At 38.1% G+C, this 21,256-nt stretch overlaps 1 protein-coding gene across 3 annotated transcripts in view; it reads right to left on the bottom strand.

Annotated features, from left to right (window-relative positions):
- Window positions 1-21,256, bottom strand: part of PRR16 (proline rich 16) — a 155,412-nt gene that overhangs the window by 35,394 nt on the left and 98,762 nt on the right. For all 3 annotated transcript variants that reach the window (XM_082074836.1, XM_082074837.1, XM_082074838.1), the window contains one exon: window positions 17,589-18,484. In XM_082074836.1, the coding sequence (XP_081930962.1) occupies window positions 17,726-18,484 (759 nt within the window). In that variant the 3' untranslated portion in view covers window positions 17,589-17,725. The remainder of the gene's footprint in view (window positions 1-17,588; window positions 18,485-21,256) is intronic.

Genomic DNA, 21,256 nt, shown 5'->3' with positions numbered 1-21,256 from the left:
TTAATACAGAAACAGACTGCTGCTGTGTGGATCCCCCAGGAGGTCACAAGTCCTGCCAGAAAATCTGCTCCAGCATGGGTTCCCATCTCCATGGCACCACAGGTCCTGCTCCAACACGTGGCTGAAAATGATTCTGTCTAACACGAGGACAGCTTCTGGTATCTTCTCACAGGAGCCATCCCTGCAGTCCCCCCACCACCAAAATTTGCCAGAAGAAAGGGGTAAGAAAATACGACAAAAGGTTCATGGGTTGAGATAAGGAAATGGAGATCACTCACCAGTTACTGTCATGGGCAGAAGAGACTCATCTCAAGGATACTGATTTAATTTACTGCCAATCCAAATCAAAGTAGGATAACGGGAAATAAGAACCACATGTCTTCACAGTGCCTCTACCATTACTGCTGACAGGCTCAGCTTTGGCCAGCAGCAGGTCCATCTTGGAGGCACCTGGAAACAGCTGTGTCTGACATGGGGATAGCTTCTGGCATTTTCACACAGAAGCCACCCCTGCAGCCCCTCCAACTACCAAAACCTTGCTGCATAAACCCAATACATGTGGTTACTCAACCAACCTAAATTTGAGATTCTAGGAGCACTCCAAGTTTCCTACTCCAAGTCTATGTACGAACTATGCCAAATCACTACCTGGCAAAAGCCAAGAGTGCAGCAGTGCTCCTCCTCTGCCTCCTATTCCCATGCACCAGTTTCTACACAATGAAAACACAGGGTGCATAGGTCACAGTTGACCATGAGTGGTCTCATCAACACAACTGGAAGGTCCTCTTTTTCCACACCAAGTCAGAAAGCCACAGGCCAAATTAGACAAGGGATGAGACTACTTACAAGAGTAGGCAACTGAATCAGATCTACAGTTCATAGTTTTTCCAGTCAATATTGATGAATCAGAGTGGTGCAAGGTTGGTCTATTAAACAAGTAATTTCCTGTTAAACAGAAAACCAGTACAATACCTTTCTACCCATAGCACTTTATAATATTTGACTTGTGTCCTCGAATCTTACAGCACTATAATAAAGCTCTGCTCTGTATTTCAGACATTTTAAAACTTCCATTCACAGATTAAATTTTCCTTGAAAACACATCACAAAAAACACAGTTGCTGAAAACTCATGAAGTATACGTTTGAACATGTTTTAAAAGAGTCGTTGCATGACTGAGAAAGAAATCAAAAGATTCATTACATGTCTGAGAGAGAAATAATCTCCAGCATGTATGGTTAACGAGTGATAGTGAAACAAACTTCTTAAAAGAGACATTAGTATATATAATTGCTTTTCTAATAATTTTCCTGCCTCAGCCTGTGATTTCAGACTGTAAGACCATAATTGAAACTTGTTACATTTGCGGTCTTCTTTCTAGAAATTAATGAGTCAGTTGTAATTTATTTACAATTTTATTTCTTGTTCTCCTAGCCTTAAAAGAAGTGACCAAACAGTGTGTCTTTTTAGAGCTGTAGCTGAGTATCAGAAAAAAGAAGAGGCAGAAAATGAACAATGGATGTAAAATGCATTAATACTACAAAATTTACATGTTGAGCCTTGAGTTTACATGAAGTTTTCCTTACCATATTTACTGCTCTGCTTCAACTTTTCCTTTGATTAAAGCTTCTTCTGTCTCACAAATGCAATTCAGGCTCTAAAAGCTGTTTCCCACATGCAAGAATGGGAAACATTTTAGTAGGCTTACTCTTAATTGTGAATATAATCAGAACTGACCTCAGATTAAACCAAATTATAAATTACTTCCGTTTTCTATACTTCGGCACTGAACACTGGTGTAATTGGCCAGTATACCACAATGATAAGTTCAAACTTAAATGACAATAAACCAAAATGTAAATATATGCATTTTAAGATGCCCAACAAAATGAAGTCACTGTTCACTGCTGGCTTTCAGATGAAGACACTGCATTCTTATTTTTCTACCACGAGTTTCTCATGTTTTCCTGCCACTGACACAATATCTTTTTCCTATGACATTTTCATGGACCTACATAATTTGCTCAATATATTTTAATCAAAGATTTTTCTAATTACAAAAATGCTTTGTAATATCATAAGAAAAGGGTTGTTTTAGTATTTATGACTGTTTTCCAAGTTTGGGCAAAACCCAAGTTCAAATAGTTTCAAATGGCATGGCTAGTCTACAAGCAGTGCATAATTATAAGTCTACAGGTTAAACATACTCTTTAAATACTATTTTTATATTTAAAAATCGGGTCACCACAGAAAAAAAACCCAGTCTCTTAAAGTATTCAGGATCATATTCAGTTGTTTATATAGATGTCAAATGTATAAATTATAGATTATGAATCATCACAGCTGTATTTTTTTCATTTATCATTTGGGAGGTGTGATTACTGAAAAGTTTTAAAGAAATCTTTTACAGAGTGATATACTTTAATTTCTCAGTAAAAAAGTATGACTAGGGTTGCAAAAATATAGTACATTGATAATGAAAATTGTTTTATTATGAAAATTTATTACGAATTATGAAAATAAATGCATCATCAAAATTTGGCCTATTGCTCTACACAGCTTTCCAACAGAGACTCGTAGCCAATATTACCAATCAGTTACTATCTCAATGCAGGTAAAAGCACAAAATGTTCCACATAAGTTGTTGGAGGAGTTTTACAATTTCTTTTTGTGAAACATGACCCTCTTTGTAAAAAGCATGAGAGCACTGAATCTTTATCAGATGGACCTCTTGCCCAACCTCTTCAGTAATTATTGATATATGTTTATGAAAATTTCAGAGAATTTATTGCTATTTTGATTGCTACTCTCCTCTTTTTGGATGTCAGTTTTTCACTAGTAGTTTAATTGCCAGTGTTTCTCAGGGGGAGATAATGTATTACTGATTTATTTCAAAATGCCTTAACATGCTGTGTTGCATATGATAAAGAAACTCAAAATATCAGAGGTATTTTTCTCTCTCTTTTCTCACCCATTTCTCCTCTCCCAGTTAGTTTTAGATAGAGCTCGGAATGAAAGATTTCTTTAAAGAATAATAAAAAATACAAAACTTCCTTCTTCTTATACTTGGTAGGACAAAAAGAACCAAAAAAAACCAAACCAAACAAGTCCCTAGCAGAAAAAGCTTGACTACTGTCTTACTAATGCAAATATGAGTGATGCTATTTCTGTTGCAAAAAATCCAATGTGTTTCATGCATATTTGCAGGAACTATATTTTAGAAAATAAACATCCATGGGAAGCTCTTCCTTATGTATTTATTACTTTACTGGTATTATGACAACAGTGCAGTTTAACTTAATTCTTATGAAAAGAGAGATTTTACTATGATTACTGAAATCATATCAAAATGCAACTTAAATTGCTATTTTAGTTATATTTTCTCCTCAGTTACACTGGTGAAGCCTGACCACCTATTTGAAATGTATCATGGTATATATATATGAAAACATTTCTCGTGCATGGTTATGTGTTTCTTAGATACTAGGCAAGCCAAGAAAAAGCCCCACATCTGTGTGACAAGGTTAATTCTTCTCCTTTATTTAACTGTAACATCAAGTAGAAGCATAGACACTAAGATGTCTATTTGTATTTAAAGGGTTCATTTGGTCTTGGCTTAACTTCACATAGGCATAATCTTAGTGTCAAAAACCAAAGACGTCACCAAAAAAAAAAAATTAAAAAAAATAAAAATAAAAAATCAAATCCACTCTCTCCTTTTTCATAGACTGTCTTCTTGACTAACTCACCAGTTTTGGGGATAAACATTTTTCAGACAGCTTGGGTCACCCATCTGGTTCACTGCTTCACTGCAAAAATGTCTGCAGTTGACTTATTGTAGGGATGACACAAGAATGAGCAGGAAATGTGAGTTAGGAGGTTTTTTCAAAAAAAAAAAGAAATGGTTAACTGTATACTATGCCACACCACTGGGAACCAAAGAGTATCTGCATAGACTGGTTCTGAGGCTGCTTCCTGCACGGCCAACTATCACTTTGGCTGTCAAAGGCTTTGTCACTATGGTTGATCTAAAGTATGCCATTCTGCTGTGGTTTTTACACACAGAGACAGAAAGATGGTTTGTTCTGAAATCATAATCCTAAACAGTAGAGAGGCATTTCCATATATTTCCATAAAATGTATGCAATCTCTTTATTCCAAGTCACCATACAAGCAGAAGCAATTCATTAACACTCTGCACAATTTGCACTGAGTCCTTCCTCTTTATAAAAACCAAAGTTCGACATTATAATTTTGCGTTGCTTCTGGCACGCTTAACTGGTTTTTTTTCATCTCTCTTCTTTGTCAAGTACAAAATTGCACCTGCTAAAAACATCAGAAAGGTGTATTTGTCTTCTCTGTTTCAATGAAAGTTGTATGAGTTCTTTTAATGGCTAACAGGGAGTGTTAGGGTAAATTACTTTGCCCTCCTGCTTACCACTGTTGATCTCAAAGTGATTTCCTCAGACCTAGTGTCTCTTTTTTAAGAAATGACCAATACTGATTTAAAAACTCCATAGTGGGGATTACTGACTACTTTTCTAAGTATGTTGCTCCCATAGCTACACACCCCACTGTGAAGAATATTCAGCTTGTTTCTAGTGTGCTTAACTTAGGCAACAGTACAATGTGTTTTTACTATATTAATGGGCCCCCTGGTGTCGGAAACCTTATTTCCACTGAATTCATGAATAAGCTTCCTTGTAAATATTGTATTAGTTAAGTTAAAGTAACTCATATCCATAAAATTTACCTTGTAAGAAAGCTTTAAGAGTATAACTTTTCCCACACACACATTTTTTTTTTTCTAACTATTTTTCCTGAATTTTTAACTTGCATTATCTTTTCTGAAGATTGATTGTAAGGAAATGATGTTTTCCAGTAACAACCTCACTAGATCCTGGCACTTGTAGACACCAGATTTGCTGTTTAGCTTGCTCACCAGTACTGTTTAGTCTCTAGGAATCACTGCTTCAATATACAGCCACTAAAGTGAGCAAGGGTAACTCAGGTGGCCAGCCGTGTAGCCTGGCCTGTACTTTACCACTCTAAAATCCAATCCTCTGTAGAGTGAATTCCCTTTCATACTCAAGCAGTAGAGTTCTGTGCTAAATTCTTTATTTGAAAAGCAGTAACAGACAATATTGGCATCTGCAAATGTTTAATAACTGCCTGCTGTAGTAGCCACTCAGCATACATTTTTCATAGAATCATAGAATATCTCAAATTGGAAGGGGTCCATGAGGATCATCGAGTTCAATTCCCTGCTCCTTGCAGGACTGTCTAAAACTAAATCATATGACTAAGAGCATTATCCAGATGCTCTGTGACAAGATTGGTGACATGACCACTTCCCTGGGGAAGTCTGTTCCAGTAATTGGCCAATCTCTGAGTGAAGAGCCTTCTCTTAGTACTACTTCTCTTAGTACTACTGCCTATCTTTGCCCCAAAGCCTAGGGAGTTTTTTGCATGATAGCTAAAACACTCCTATCCTTATTATAATCTATTAACTTTGGTATTGTGATGGCTGTGATTTATTAATAATTTTCTCCTCTAAAGTTGTGCTCTAAACTAGTAAAGATAACAAAAGATGGGAGATGTTCACTCAGCTGAAGAACTATTTTTGTATTTAACCCAAGAGTTACACCACTAGCTACCATACTACCCCTATACAAATACATGACTGTGGGTACACCATGAGTCATGTAAGATAGCACAAACATATCTTAGGGTGATCATCTAAAAGACCACGAAGAGGAACCATTCACTCCTGTTCAGGGACATAACCCAGGGTGACATTTATACTATGCCCACAGAAGCTCATTTCTCCAGGCTTCTGTACCAAACTGATCCTACCTGCACTCTACTATGTCTTAAAGAGTTTTTAATCATAATATAACTGCTTCTCCTCTCATCACACACCAGGTAATAGTGCTGATGTCACTACATACTTTTAGCAGCATCTAACCAAGTCCCTGCTTTCTGAAGCATGAGAATTACAAAGTCTATCCTTAGCGACATGCATAGGCACCGGGGACATGAACCGAGTCATAGAATGATTTAGGTTGGAAGGGATCTCCCAAGGTCACCTAGTCCAACCCCCCTGCAATGAGCAGGGACATCTTCAACTAAATCAGGTTGCTCAGAGCCCCATCCAGCTGGGCCTTGAAAAGTTTCCAGGTATGGGGCATCTAACATTTATCCAGGCAATCAGCTCCAGTGTTTCAGCACCTTCATTATAAAAAATTTCTTCCTTGTATCTAGTCTATCACAACAGGCCCTGATAAAAAGTCTGTCCCCATCTTTCTTTTAAGCTCCCTTTAAGTATTGAAATACTGTGGTAAGGTCTTCCCAAAGCCTTCTCTTCTCCAAGCTGAACAACTTCAACTTTCTCAGTCTTTCTTCATAGGAGAGGTCTTCCAGCCCTCTGATAATTTCTGTGGCCCTCCCCTAGATCTCCCCCAACAGGTCCGTGTCTTTCCTGTATTAAGGAGTTCAGAGCTGGATGCAGTAAGCCAGGTGGGGTCTTACCAGAGCAGAGCAGAGGGGCAGAATCACCTCCCTCAACCTGCTGGCCATGCTCCTTTTGATGCAACCCATGATACAGTTAGATTTCTGGGCTAACATTGCCAGCTCATGTACAGCTCTTAATCCACCGGTACCCACAAGTGCTTCTCTTCAGGGCTCCTCTCAATCTTCTCATCCCCCAGCCTGTATTGATACTAGGGGTTGCCCCAACCCAGGACCTTGTACTTGGCCTTTTTGAACCTCATGAGGTTCACATGGGTCTACTTCTCAAGCTTTTCCAGGTCCCTCTTGAAGGGCATCCAATCCCTCAGATGTGTCAAATGCACCACTCAGGCTGGTGTCATCCACAAAGTTGCTAAGGGTTCAGTCAATGCCACTATGTCATTCATGAACACATTAAACAGTACTGGTTCTAGTACAGACCCCTCAGTGGCAGTGTCTTCATCTGGACTTCAAGCCATTTACCACTACCCTCTGGATGCAACCATCCAGACAACTCCTTACCCACTGAACAGTCCATCCATCAAATCAGTATTTCTCCAATATAGAGAGAACAATGTTGTGGGGGACCATGTCAAAAGCCTTGCAGAAATCTAGATAGATGACATTCGTAGCTCTTCCCTTGTCCACAGATGTAGTTACTCCATCATAGAAGGCCACTCACTAGGTTGTTCAGGAAAGACTTGCCCTTGGTTAAGCCATGCTGGCTGTCTCAAATCACCTCCCTGTCCTCCATATGCCTTAGCATAGCTTCTAGGAGGGTCTGTTCCATGATCTTCTCAGGTTCTGATATTTCCCTGCCTTGAGGTCCATGCACTTGAGAGATGTGGGAAGAGAGATTACCAGTGAAGTCTGAGGCACAAAAATTGTTGAGTACTTCAGCCTTCTCCTCATCTCGTGTTACCACTTTACAAGTAGTGTTCATCAGAAGTACACTTTCTTTGACCTTCCTTTTCTGGCTGACATACCTACAGAAGCCACCCTTATTATTCTTTGCATCCCTTGCCAGGTTTAGCTCCAGCTGTGCCTTGGCCTTCCTGACCTCACACCTCCACAACTGGGCAGTGTCCCTATACTCTTCCCAGGAAACCTGTTCCTGCTTCCACTGCCTGTGCATTTCCTTCTCGCCCCTTAGTTGGACCAGAAGGTCTTGACTCAGACATACTGGTCTTTTGCCATCCTTTCCAGATTTCTTACACGTGCAGATTGAGAGCTCTTGCACTATACAGAAAGAGACCTTAAAGACCTGTCAGCACTGTTCAGCTCCCTTGTCTCTCAGGGCTGTTTCCCAGGGTGTCCCATTGCCTGTCTCCTTCAACAGCTGGAAACTTGCTTTCCTAAAATTCAGGGTCCTGACTTTACTCTTTGCTTGACCCATACCCATTAAGCTGTGAACTCCATCAGTGCATGATCACTGCAGCCCAGGCTGCCTCCAGTCTTGATGTCACTGATTAGCTTACTTGTGTTGGTGACTAACAGGTCCAGTAATGCATCCTCTCTGATAGGGCTGTCTATTACCTGGCAAATAAGTTATCTTCAGTGCACTCCAGGAATCTTCTGGATTGCCTACAGCTTGCTGTGCTACTTTTCCAGCAGTTGTTGGGGTGGCCAAAGTGCCCCAGCAGGACAAGACCCTGCAAGCATGATGCCTCCTGTACCTGGAGTAAGAAGGCTCTGTCAATAGTTTCCCCTTGACTGGGAGGACTGTAGTAAACTCCAAACACAAGACTTCCTTTGTTGCCTCAGACTCTGGTCTTTACCCATAAGCTTTCAACCTGCACATGGCTGTTCTTCAGGGACAGCTCTTCACACTCTGTCCATTTATTGAAATAGAGGGCAGCCTCTCCGTCCCTCCTTCCTTGCTTGTCCTTTCTGAACAGCTTGTAGCCATCAATAGCTGCACTCCAGTCACAGATTTGTCCCACGAAGCACTTCAGCTGGGCTGTCAACCATGTTACCTTTTAGAGGAACACAAATGAATTCCTTGGAGGTATTGCACCGTAGTTCCCTGTTGGATTCTACAGCCTCAGGAGGCCCTGGTGCACCTCTGTAAAACTTCAAGTGTGCGGCAGTGTACCTGCAAGTCTCACGGCAACAGTCTGAGGGCCCTTGTGAGCATCTCATCTCTCTAACCTTGGTGTGCCATCTCACAGCTTGCCATGGGTGAGCCGGATATAATCCCTCTTGAACCTCTATCAATCAGCCCCACTAACGTGTGAGCAAACACCCTCTTCTCCCTTTAAGAAAGAAGAATCCCATTCAACACCAGCAGGCCTGGTGCTTTGTAGACCATCCCATTATCAAAAACCCCCAAATTCTGGCAGTGACACCAGCCACGGAGCCATGTATTAATAGACTGAGTCCATCTGTTTCTTCCGATATTGCTGTCCGCAAGTGGAAGAAGAGAGGAAAAGCTCTGAAATAGGCCAACAGTAAGAAGTCTTGTTCTTTCTATGAGAAGCTTGGTTCTGTCGATTCTGAGACATGAGAACAGCAGGTAGATAGGATCTGGAGTGCCTGGGATGCTGTTCCAAGGCCTGCCACTTCAGCTGGGGAAAAATGGGCAGTGGGTAGCACTTTGTGCACCCAACAATGGCAACCTGACACAGGCACTCAGAAACACAAATTAAGTCAACTGAAATGTCATCAGGTCTACACAACTGCACCAGACCTACGTTGTACAGCTGCAAAGCTGCTTTGTAAAAGCACATAAACTATACACAATCACAGAAGGACAGCCAAACGAGCAACACCTATTCCAATGGCAAAACCCAGGAAAGCCAAGACATACCATCCACTTCCAAGTCTTGTCTAGTTCTGTTCCACAGTGTTGACCCACTATGTATGTCTACCTCTACCATCTATTTTGCAGTAAAGCACAAACCTTTACATTTTTAACACATTACTGTTGTGAAGCTAAAATATAATATGTATTTTGGCCAGCTGGTAAAATGATTTTATTTTGCTTTTACTTCTTCCTACTTTTGACACCTATTCAGCAGCATTAATTAATCTGTTTGTTTTCCAAACCACTTGATTTTGGCTCAATACCGATGAAGAATGAACTTTAAAATCATTGTATACATAGCTAAATATAAGAAGTCTGTAATTTATCTCTTTGGTATCCTTTCATTCCTTTAGGTTCCTCTAAACTAAAAACATATTTTACTGGAGGACTGCACTCTATACAGTTCACCCAGCTTTAATACTTTCTTGTTCCTAAGTCAGCTAGTATAAAATTAGCTTGATGGCGTCAGATGGCTCCTGAATCTAGACTAGTAAATCCTCTAGAGGCAGAGACTGTCATTACCCATTTCTATCAGGAGTATTGCATACTTTGAGGTTAAAACTTGGACAAGTGGAGACCTTGCTGAATGAAAGAAACTCAGTATTTTTATCCTTGCATTTTTAAATAGCAGAGTTATGATATTTGAAAAACCTGATTCCTACTTTCCATTCAACCAAAGTTGTAAGCATGTTTAAGCCCTATCAGTGAATATATTTTAGGAGATATATGTTGATCATGTATTAGGACATTTTGAGTAGGATCATAGAATCATTTGGGTTGGAAGGCACTTTCAAAGGTCATGTTGTCCAAACCCCCTGAAATGAGCAGGGGCATCTGCAAAGCTTGCTTTCCTGCATTTTACTGCTTGGCACAAGCCATACATTGAATATTGCAGCTCTATGGAAAGAGAGGAAAAAAATAAGGATTTGATTTCCAATTAAAAAAAAAAAAGTGATTGCAAATTTGTACACCGTGTCCTGTTAACATCCATTGGGGAAACAAGGGCTGATATGAGAGCAGCAAACAATCTTATGCTCCACTAAACAAACACACAAAATCATTCTTAGACTTGCAGCAGTCACTTTGTAAGATTTTCATGTCCATGAAATATGCTGCCTGAAAGACTTGACTGGACATAAACTGGGAGCATTTGTATTGTCAGGGAATTATAGCATTTTGATAGAAGTTTTATTACAGTTTGGAACAATAAAGAGTTATTAAAAATCATGGAAACACATACACCATTAAAATTGTTTCCTGAAATAAGTGTTTTCTTTTGATCTTGTGGCAGATTTACTGTGTTCTATATAATCAGACATCCTGAGTTACCACTACTTTGGTGGGAAGTTGAGAGCTCCAGGGAACTGGAGCTTTAGTCCTTTTAGTCCTCAGGCTAAAATAAGTCTAGAAGGCCAGGCCAGTTCTGACAAGAAACTACATAGGTTTCTGACGGAAAGCTTTTGATGTTGCTCGATGATAAAAAATGACCACTCTCTTCACTCCACCAATATTCAAGCATGAAGGATGATGTCAGGTTCTTTATTCTAGATATTTAGGATGACAAGTACTGACTACAATGCTGTAAAAGTTTTCATCTGTGACAGACATATCAAGGAGCCCTTTAATCTGTGAAATAAAACATCTTTAGTCTGTGACAATGGCAGAGACCTTAGTTTCAATCATCCGCTTAAATGTAAGCTCAGTGATAGCTTTGGGAGTCAAACTGGCTGTCTGGTATCAGTCAATGCATGCTGAGTCAGGGAAGGTAAACTGTTTTCTCTCTTGCTCAACTCCTAGTACCAACTGCTGATGATTGGCATGTTTCCAGTTAAAAGCGAACTTAAGAGTATCTGAATATCCTTTACAAGCATTTTTGTTGTCACATCTAATAAATTTTAGTAATATTGATCCACATTTAATAAAGCTAAACACTTAATACACAAAATTTTATCCATTTATTACGGTACTGTGCATTTGTGGATAAAGATTGGAGTAGGGAAGGAGAAGATAATGAAGGGTACAAAAAGCCAATCTTTCAGACTACCCAAATACTACATAATTCTACTAGAATTAAACTCTACGCTGAGGAAATTGTGTGGTTTTTGTTATCTACAGTGCACTGAGGCACTGCCTTCTTACTACGCGGATCTGCAGATGTGTCTGGCTATGCAAGGGATATGGAGAAAAAATGTCCCTTACATTTGATTTAGTATCAGGTCTAGAAATTCTGCACTGCTAGAAATACAGTCCTCCAGGAAGAAGTTTTTCATTGCCTCCCAGTGCTCCTCCTGGGCAGTGCAGCTATGCATCATACCTTCTTTCATGCTATATCTAAAGAACAAGTCACAGAGATATTAAAGTCTTACTAACTCACTACGATCTCCTTCAAATTTATCATTTTTCTGTTCCACAGGACAGGATTTAAAGCACTAAACAACATTTTTGTTTATTATATATTATTACATCTCATGTTCTCTATGCATTCATCAACAGGTTCTATATTCACTTGACAGCTAATAATAGAAGTCCCCTGTACTGCTAATTATAAAATTCCTACTGAATGCCACTTGGATTTCTGCATTATTTCTCTGTCTTCAGTTCTAGCACAGGAACTTACTTTTAGTGTGGGTAACACCCTTATTTTTCAGTTATATCATAAACAGCAAAAATAACTGTTATTCCTTTATTTAGTCAGTAAGCTAAAAAGAGAGAATAATTTCAAATACTTTTTTGTCTAGTAATGTGTACAAGTGAAGTTACCAGAAGATTTGTTTATGAACATTCTTCAAAACCTTTGTACTTCAAAACTTCTGGAGTAAAGGAGGCAGCTTTCAAATGCAGGTGAACTTTGCTGTTTCCAGCATAGGCAGAATGGCCTGGTTTTATTATTTCTGATTCTGCCTACACTATAACCACTGCTCCCACTGTGAGAGACTGATTTCAGAAGTGCATGCATGTCACATGTTTTAAATAAATGAAAAAAAAGAATAAGCCTCTGTTTCTTATAGATACAGCAAGGCCCATACTGCCTTATGACCCAAAACAAAAGAAGTAAAACAAGCAAAACAAAAATCACTTTATCTGCTCATTTTTGGTACTGATTCAATTGGACTGGCTTAACAACACAGTAGAAGGAAGCTGGTCCACACAGATATGGATAAATTTAGAAGTTATCTCCAGTCCATTTCCTTCATACATTTAATCGGTACAGAGAGATGTACTGCTGACCGATCTAAAAGAAGTGCATTTTCATGTGTAACAATTACTACAGAGTAGCATAATTGCCTTTCTTCATACAAGTGTTGTTATACACTGTAGAGAAATACCTGCTATAGTTTTCTCATAAGAGTAAATAAATGATATTGTGAAAATCAATGTGGGGGTTTGTTGTTGTTGTTGTTGGTTGGTTGTTGGTTTTTTTTTTTTTTTGCTTTGAATTATCTTTAATGACCCAGTATTTCCTAAGATCAAATATTTGTAAATCTAATATTTACCAAAGTAGATGTCACTGTGGAATGATTTTTATAAACAAGGAAGAAACTGGAACATACAGACATACAAATAGCTGGTATGTAGTATCAGAAAGATTCTGCAACCAGTTCCTTTGCCTTGGGTGTGAGGAAAGTACACTGACTTTGTTTCAAAAGTCAGCTTCCATTGGTGTTGGCTGTAGCTCACTGTAGTTGCTAAGATTAACAACTGCTAAACTCAATATTTTGTCTCACATGGGTCTGAAGTCCAAAATTAACTTTATAAAGTTGAACTATGTAATCATGTTGAAATTGTGAAATTGAGGGAAACAGCAATCCATTAAAATTACAGCATGTTGTTACTCCTTGGTGACAGAAGATAAGGTAATTTGTAGCATATAGTCATTGCTGTATTCACAAAAAATGAAAACCAAAATATTCTGTAGGCATTAGAGATTTATACAAAAGATACTATCATCATGTTCTAATTTATCCAGGAAGGAGACTGACATGCATTAATAACCTTTACTTTGTAAAGTCAACATTGAACTGGAAAGGAAATAAACACTTCTATAAAAAATTTTGCCACTGAATGGCTTTTTTCTTGCTCTCTTGCACTTAAAGTGATTCCAGATTAAGTTTAAAGTAATGATAATAACCCTACTTAGAGAAAAAACAAACTCTGGGATTGATGTAGTTATCATCATGGAAGCACGGCTGAAGAATATACTTAGAAACATTTGTTCAAAGTTCCTTTTTTTTAATAATTTACCTATTACTTTTCCCTTGTAATGTATTTTTTTTCTATTATTGCTTGAAAGATTGCAAAATAAGTCTGTCAAAAGATCAGACAAACAACACAAAGGGAGAGATCTGGGATCAGAAAACTTTTATAAAAATATAATTTCTTACTATGAACACAATTTACAACAACAGTGAAGCCTACTGTGCTCAGTTCCTTAAAGACTCTTAGTATATAAATCAAATATTTCAGGATGAAAGACAAAGACCCTTCTTTTTAGAAGAGACAGCAGTTTCTGGAGCTCTTCTCTTTATCTTCCCCAGGCAAGGCAATAGAATGGTCTTGGTCTTACTCCCTGTTTGAAGCACTGTTGTAGACTGGCTATCAGATGAAATTTATGTTCTACTTCTTATTACTGGATTAGACCTGACTTTTTTCCTCACATATCTATAAAAAACATTTTCACACCACGAAAGTACATAGACCTGCAATAACAAAAACAGTCCTAGAGAAAAAGGTTCTAGTTCCTCTTGGTCATAACTGCATGAGAGATTCACACCTTATTTTTACAACCTGACAGGACACTGATTGTTTCAACAATAGAAACCCCTGCCTTATAATTTCCAAAGATTCAGCATCACAAAAGAGTGGGCAACCTAAATACAGCCGTGGTTGCACCTGTTTACACAACTGAAATAATGCAGCCCAGCTGATGGGTACAGCACATGATGCAATTTTGTAACAAAACCCTCCAGCCACCTAGCAACATGGGGACTTCGCCATACGTAAACAAATGTGAAAAAACAGAGAACAGTACCAGACTTGCACAGGTTGACAGGAGTGTAGACCACTCTCCTACAGCAGGATGCCTGGTAAAGTCCATTTACCCCAGCAGCTCCAGCCTCAGCTAACAAGACAGCTCTTTCACCAACGTAAGGCAGTTAGATGTAAAGACATTTAAGATCAGGGACACAATTCTCTCCGTAATTAAAGACTGCACACTACACTCTGTTTGCTTCAAAACCAATAATGAAATTATCTGAAGGAAGTTAACAAGACCTTTAGTCTCATTCGCTTCCTTCATGTAACATTTTAAATAAAATATTGATTTGATAATAAAAAAGGAGGATGAAAATTATGAATCTCTTCTAATTTCAGTGAACAATGGATGGTGTGATGAACAGTATGATGAAAGGTGAAACAACTCCAGAAAACAAAAGAAGAAAGAATGGTGACTTCTATTAGGTGACAAAAATTTCCACAATCTTTTTGAAGATTCTTTTCTTATGTCCTTAAAAGGAATTGTAATTGAAATTTACTCTCCTAGTGTTCCTTTCTTAAAAAGTATTCATATGCTAGCTATTATTAAGCAATGCCATTACTACAAACTAAGCAACTTTCACTGCTTATTTCCATTTTACTAAGCTCATCCCTTTCATTAAATTGATAGAAACCACTTTCTCCTTCTATTTGCATTTAAGCAGTCTAGATCTGGTCAATTCAAACTTTAAAATACCTTTGGGGAACTGAAACTGAGCAGCAGTCTGAAATGCTGACAAATGTTGAAGCTTTGAGCACTGTTACTGGCCTTTCAGTTCTTTAGGTATTAACATCTTTGCAAACACTAAGTATCATCTCAAAGTCATTACATTTAAGTTTCAAAGGCACACAACTCCTGTCTAGTTCTTGTTAGTTTATTGTTAGTTTATTCCTCACTAATGTGTGAGACATGCTATGTTATAGGTGTTAAAAAATGCATAACAGAGATTACATCCATAATTCAAATGTAAAAACCACTGCTGGCTGAATATAGTATTGTATTATTTCTTATTTGATTTTTATCAGAAGGAGAGGAAAAAGCCTGAGATGGAAAACAAAGCTGAATTGCTGAAAATCAGATGCCACTTAAACTTTTCAGAGCTGAGAATCATAAACTTAACACTGCAACAAAGCTGAAATTTACACGTATATCAGTGAACATCCATAGAGCATACCATCTAATTTGCAGGTACTAACATGTTCATGAGGCTCTAACAGGCCCAGAGATAGAATCCAGAGGAGCAATACTGTGCTATGCTATCAGAGATGAGTTTATACTGGAAAAATTGAGCCAAGTGAGGTAAGATGTGAAGTAGAGCTCCCTCCCCGCCTCAAATTATTCACTGTTACCTTCTCTAATTTAAGATGAAACAGGAATATTTTATATGCAATACACGATGTTTCATTTGCATTATCCTATAATTTCCTGTACACAGTAGCTCTTTTAAGAAGGAAAAAAATATTAAAATAGTTTATAACAGTTGGCATATGCTCTCCACTGTAGTGATAAAGTTAAAAATACAGCAACAGTTTTCTTTTTAAAATAAAAACCTGTGGATACACAATGTGTGTATGTTCACACATTGTTCCAATAAATTTAAATGTAATTTTCAATGTGTGAGCAAGGCAGGTGTTGTGGAGTTCCAGGGTGTGAGCAGAATCCAGTAAACAGAAACTTCATTTGGTCAACAAAGATCTCACACACATGAAGAACAAGTTACTGCCCTCCTGCTGCAAGTGCTAGGACTTTACTTGGCAACAGCTCCGATGAGATTAAGTATTGTCAAACAATACAAAACGTAAAGAGCATAATGAAAAGCATGTGAGGAGCATTTGCGGAAAGCACGATTAAGCATTTAAGACAATTTTCTTGCTTTGTCACTTCTACGCAAGGAACACAACATGAAGCTTTAGACTCTAAATGTGTCTTTGCACAAAATACTATCTTTGTTTACTGCAAAGGTTTTCAAAGGGTAGTTATCTGTTAGAATTTGTCATGGTTATTCATATTATTTTGGTTTAAATACTATAAACATACTATAATGTGTATACAGGGAAGATTGGTGTTCAGTTTAATACTTATTCCTGCATGTAAACGGAAATCTAAATTAAAAATCTATTTGGTCTAGTTTTGTCTGTTTTGCTACAGACTATGTTTTACATTTCAGCTGAAAAAACATACTGCTTTTATATAGCATCTGCTGTTGGGCCATTTGAGACTAATTTGGCACGACTTTTGTAAATAACAGATTTATTATCAGATTTTCTTCACTGATCAAATGTGTTTCAACTCTAGGTCCCAACAATTCTCTTTGTGAGAAAAAAATAATGGTTTTTGATGAAAAAATTAAAAGCACTGAGGACTTTATTTCAACTAGTAAGAGTATTAATTGGGTTCATCATCAAAATGTGATAACATGTAAAATATCTTGTTTTGCATGTTAATGCTTTGTAATTGCACAGAGCTTTTCAACTTCAAAGCTCTTTACATGAATTAAGTGGTTGTCCCTGAAGGCCTTAGGCAAAATTTTCTTCGCCTTCAAAAAGAGATTTGCACCAGACAAAGGCTTTGTGAAAACTGTAGGACTGGGCTTTGTGGTTTTAATCTACTGCCATCACATGTAAGATAAAATATTACTACCATATTGTAGATGCAGCAGTGGAAATAGGGGGAAACTGAATGAGACTATCCCTGTTCACCTGAAAACTCTCTGCTTCACCTTGGCTGTGGTACATTGAGCAAGTTAGAATCAATGTGAGATCAGTCTTCCAAATCCATGTCAACGTACCATTCAATTATTTCTTTAGTTCTCGTCCAAACATCATGTTGCCTGAAAGCGCCTCCTATTGCACCACTCCACACACAATGCCTTCACTCAAGCAGTCAGACAGAAAGAAATGCATTTGCTCAAATTCAACCAAAAGCTGTTATCTGGCACTCCACTTTGTTCCATCAAATTGACATTTTAAAATGTACCTGCTAGAAACAGGAAGTTTCCTGAAACTCAGAGGCAATGGTTATTCCCTTATGTCAGACAGATCAAAATCTATCATGAATCACCACTTAGCATTTTCAAAATGAATTTTTTTTTCAATGTCTTTTAAACCATTTTACAGGTATGAAACTCCAATAGATGTTTACAAACTATGAACTGAAGCATGAAAAACTTTTCTGCATCCTTTGCCATAATAATATTTTTTCCTGAATACAAGAACAACAAGCACTCTTTTTTGTACTTACCATGTGATTTTTATGCCACTTCACTGGACACAGGGAGTAATATATTGGGTCTTTTTATTGCTCAAGTAGAAAGTGCTCATTACCTATTTATGTTTATATATAGGAAAAAAACAAAGAGTTGTTTCAAGTGGCATACATCACACTGTTGTAGTGGTTGATTTCCTCAAGATGGTCTTCTGGGGTTTTGGTGCAGTTTGTGGAGGCACAGTCGCAGGTCTCGGAGGAGGAAAGCTATTACTGGAACTTAACCCGAACCCTCCATTTTCCAGAGGAAATGGAGGCAGCGGAGGCGGTGGAGGTGGCAGAGGAGGGCACTGATGTGGCAGCTTTCCTGAAACATGGACAGGCTCACTGTGCAAGTGCACCTCCCTGTTTTTAATGTTATACCGAACATCACAGTCAGGGCAATAGCCGTGGTACTGCACTTTTTCACTAAATCGTACCCGTTCTCGTGCTCCTGGCTGAGGACATCGCTCTTTCTCAGGTCTGTGCATCAGAGGCTGCACTGCAACTTTGTCCAAATTACTGTTTGCTATACAGCACATGTCTCCGTTTGGGATGCGGTTAGGCCCCACTGGCAAGCCCCCGTTTCGCAGCAGGGTACCATTAGTCTTGACAGGGTTAGCCACAGGAGGCAGCCTTGGAGGCTCGTCACACTTGACAGGTGTCAGCCGCGGTGGAGGTGGGGGTGGATTCGGCTTCCGCAGCACAGTGAGGATGGCAGAGGGGTGCACGGGTGGCTTGATGAGCGGTGCACTGCCCCGCACCTTCACCTTCTCTAAGCTGGAGGCTGTTGTGCTGCTGGAGCTACTGTTGAGCGTGTCCGTTTTGGAACTGTCTGTCATCTCATCCTCGAGCTGCAGGTCAGATGTCAGCGTGTCAATCTGGTCAACCACCTGTGCAACAGTCAGAGTGAAAATGGTGAGAAAAGCTTGCCCCAGTGAAGGCATAGAAAAACAGAAGCACTCTCTCCACTATCAGTTTTGTCCTACCCAGAACTGAAGCATCCATTTTTTTTTATCATTGTTTCTTTTTTTTTTTATCAATAGAATACTCACACTCATACTCATACTCATACTCATACTCATACTCATACTCATACTCATACTCATACTCATAGGGATGGCTAGTTTGCTAACTCATCACCTGAATATGAAAAAAATACAACTTGAAACACTCTGGAATGAAATTCCATTTCTTTCCCTCTAGGCTTTACTTGGCAGTATCATTGTAAGTGAACTGTAATCCTTTAATATTATGCTTTGCCCTCCAGTGCAGGAGGAGACTGAATTATTTAACTTTAGCTGCTACATAACAGCTTCTGAATCCAAATCTTCTGCAGAATATCTTTTAACTCTGACCTTTCACACAGTCTAGATTTAAATATGCATTTCTGTATAGATGATATTATATACCTACAATCATAAATTGGGTACACCTTTTCCTTTTTTTTGACATAAATAAGGTACTGAAAAGCAACTGCCCTCTTGTATTAGACTGCAACATTTCCATTTACGAATATTTTCCATAAGATCTGAGATCCTCTGAAGCAATCCTGAAATAGCATTTGCTGTAAGAAAATAAGAAAAGTAGCTTGGTTTCCAAAGTTACCGGAATTTATCAATTTGTGCACTTTATCCCAAGATTTCCTCTACATCCCATATTTCTGTGTGTAGTTTCTACAATGTTAGATCTCTTCTAGTCTTCCAGACTCTTTTTTCTGTTCAATTTTTTAGAGGATATGCAACTGATGGTGCTTTTACTAGGTAGCAAAAATTTGCCTTACAACACTTAAGAGCCCTTCCCAAAAACTGCTTTTCACTCAGTACCTGGTTGAACAACTGTAGTTATATTCTATACATAACTAGAACAGACACCACAGGAACTACGCACACATTTAAAAACTGCTCTTTATCCTTTACATCCTCACATAAAGTTATACATTACATAAAATAATACATAAAGTAATCAACAGCTGAAATGTTACTAGCTAACTTTGATACATGAACAGAAGAAGGCTTGTGACACCGCATAGGGTCCTTATGAGAGACCTGTGACACTGGAGGGAGAACTGGAGGGGGCACCCAAGTGTATCTGAAATGAAACTAGATGCCTCCAGTTGTGCCACTGAATCAATCCTTCTTACCCCTTTGAGACTTTTATTTCTACTTCCTGCTTTCAATAATTTGGTGCTAATACTATTGATTTCAAAGTAAGTCTATTTTAGAGCAGTATAAGCCATATGTTAACTGTAAAAAAAAAAAAAAAAAAAAAAATCATTACTGAAGGCAGCAACTCTTTATTCAGTCAAACCAGTAACTCACTTATGTGCCCAGTGGTAAACAGTAAATAATGAAAGCAAAACCACCATAAAATGAAAGAGCACTTTAACCTCCACTGTGCATACAGAAGCTAACAGTTGTGTAATATAAAATTTATAAAAATTCATAAGCAAGAATTGACTTCAGTGCTTTCCTTTTTCTGAAACCAGCAAATATGCAGATAACCATGATTCAGAAAGAGAGCTTTCAAACATCTTTGAAGAAAAACTAAAATACTCATTTATTTGCTAAGAATAAAGACAAATTACACCCTCAAAAGACAGACATTAATTCACTCAAATAATCAGGATTTAAAGTATTAGCCTAGAAGTCAAAAGGTACAGTTGAACTCTGGTAACTGTCAGATCCCAAACATCTCCCACATGACTACTCTTGGAAATTTCAGAAGAAAGGCAGATAAACCACATCTGTAGTAAAATGACCCAAAATTCATTGGAGGAAAGACAGTTTACAAGAAAAAGAACTCACAGAACTAACTTTATCACCTTACTTTACTTAGGCAAACCAAGGCAGAGAGAACTTCTCAAAATGAAACAGTGAATCTAAAGGTACAAGGAAAATACAGTCATGTTCTGGGCACTAAGCCTGAAATTCATACACCCCTCTGCAAGTTTAGCATGGATTTGTGTAAATATTAGGGTCTCCCTAAATATGGCTAAATACACTATTGAATCTTCTCCTGGAATCCAATATGTAAACTTTTAATAACCTGTAACAGAAACCAAACAAACTCGTTGGCAAGTAAAAAAACAAAAAAGACCCTGATAAACAGCCGCAGGCAAGAGAGAAAGGAAAGGTATATCCGTAAGAATGCTTAAGACAGGAGTACTGGATAGTGTGTACATGTCACAGTACATTGGCCTATATTGCACTATTAGACAATACTAAGTTACAATACTTGGTTGATTCACATTGCTTAATAAGAGCTATATTAAAATGCCAAGAATAAGAATTGGTTTGTTTTTCAATTGGATTTTCCCAACAAAAACAAATTTTCATTTTCCTCCATTGTTTACGATGATAGCTCCCTCAAAGTGTACCTGTAATTGTACAGGACCTTGGAAATCAACATCACACATGTGAGGAAAAAACCAGCCATGGACTGCTGATGTGGTTATTGCAAAATTAGCTACGGATAAATCTCATGGAATTTACCCAAATAACATAGTAAATTTTCCTTAGTAAAATTCACTCATGATTTCCAATACCAAATTCCTAATGAAGAAAATAATAAAAATGCATTTCAATTTTAAGACATACATAAAATTCTAATAATTTTATGTATTTTTTCAGTAGAGGCAGTCACAAAGGATGACATCTTTGCTT

Source organism: Streptopelia decaocto (assembly GCF_964273445.1).
Source record: "Streptopelia decaocto genome assembly, chromosome: Z".
NCBI lineage: Eukaryota > Metazoa > Chordata > Aves > Columbiformes > Columbidae > Streptopelia > Streptopelia decaocto.
The sequence above is the reverse complement of the archived record's forward strand: the minus strand, read 5'-3'. Positions and strand labels throughout refer to the sequence as shown.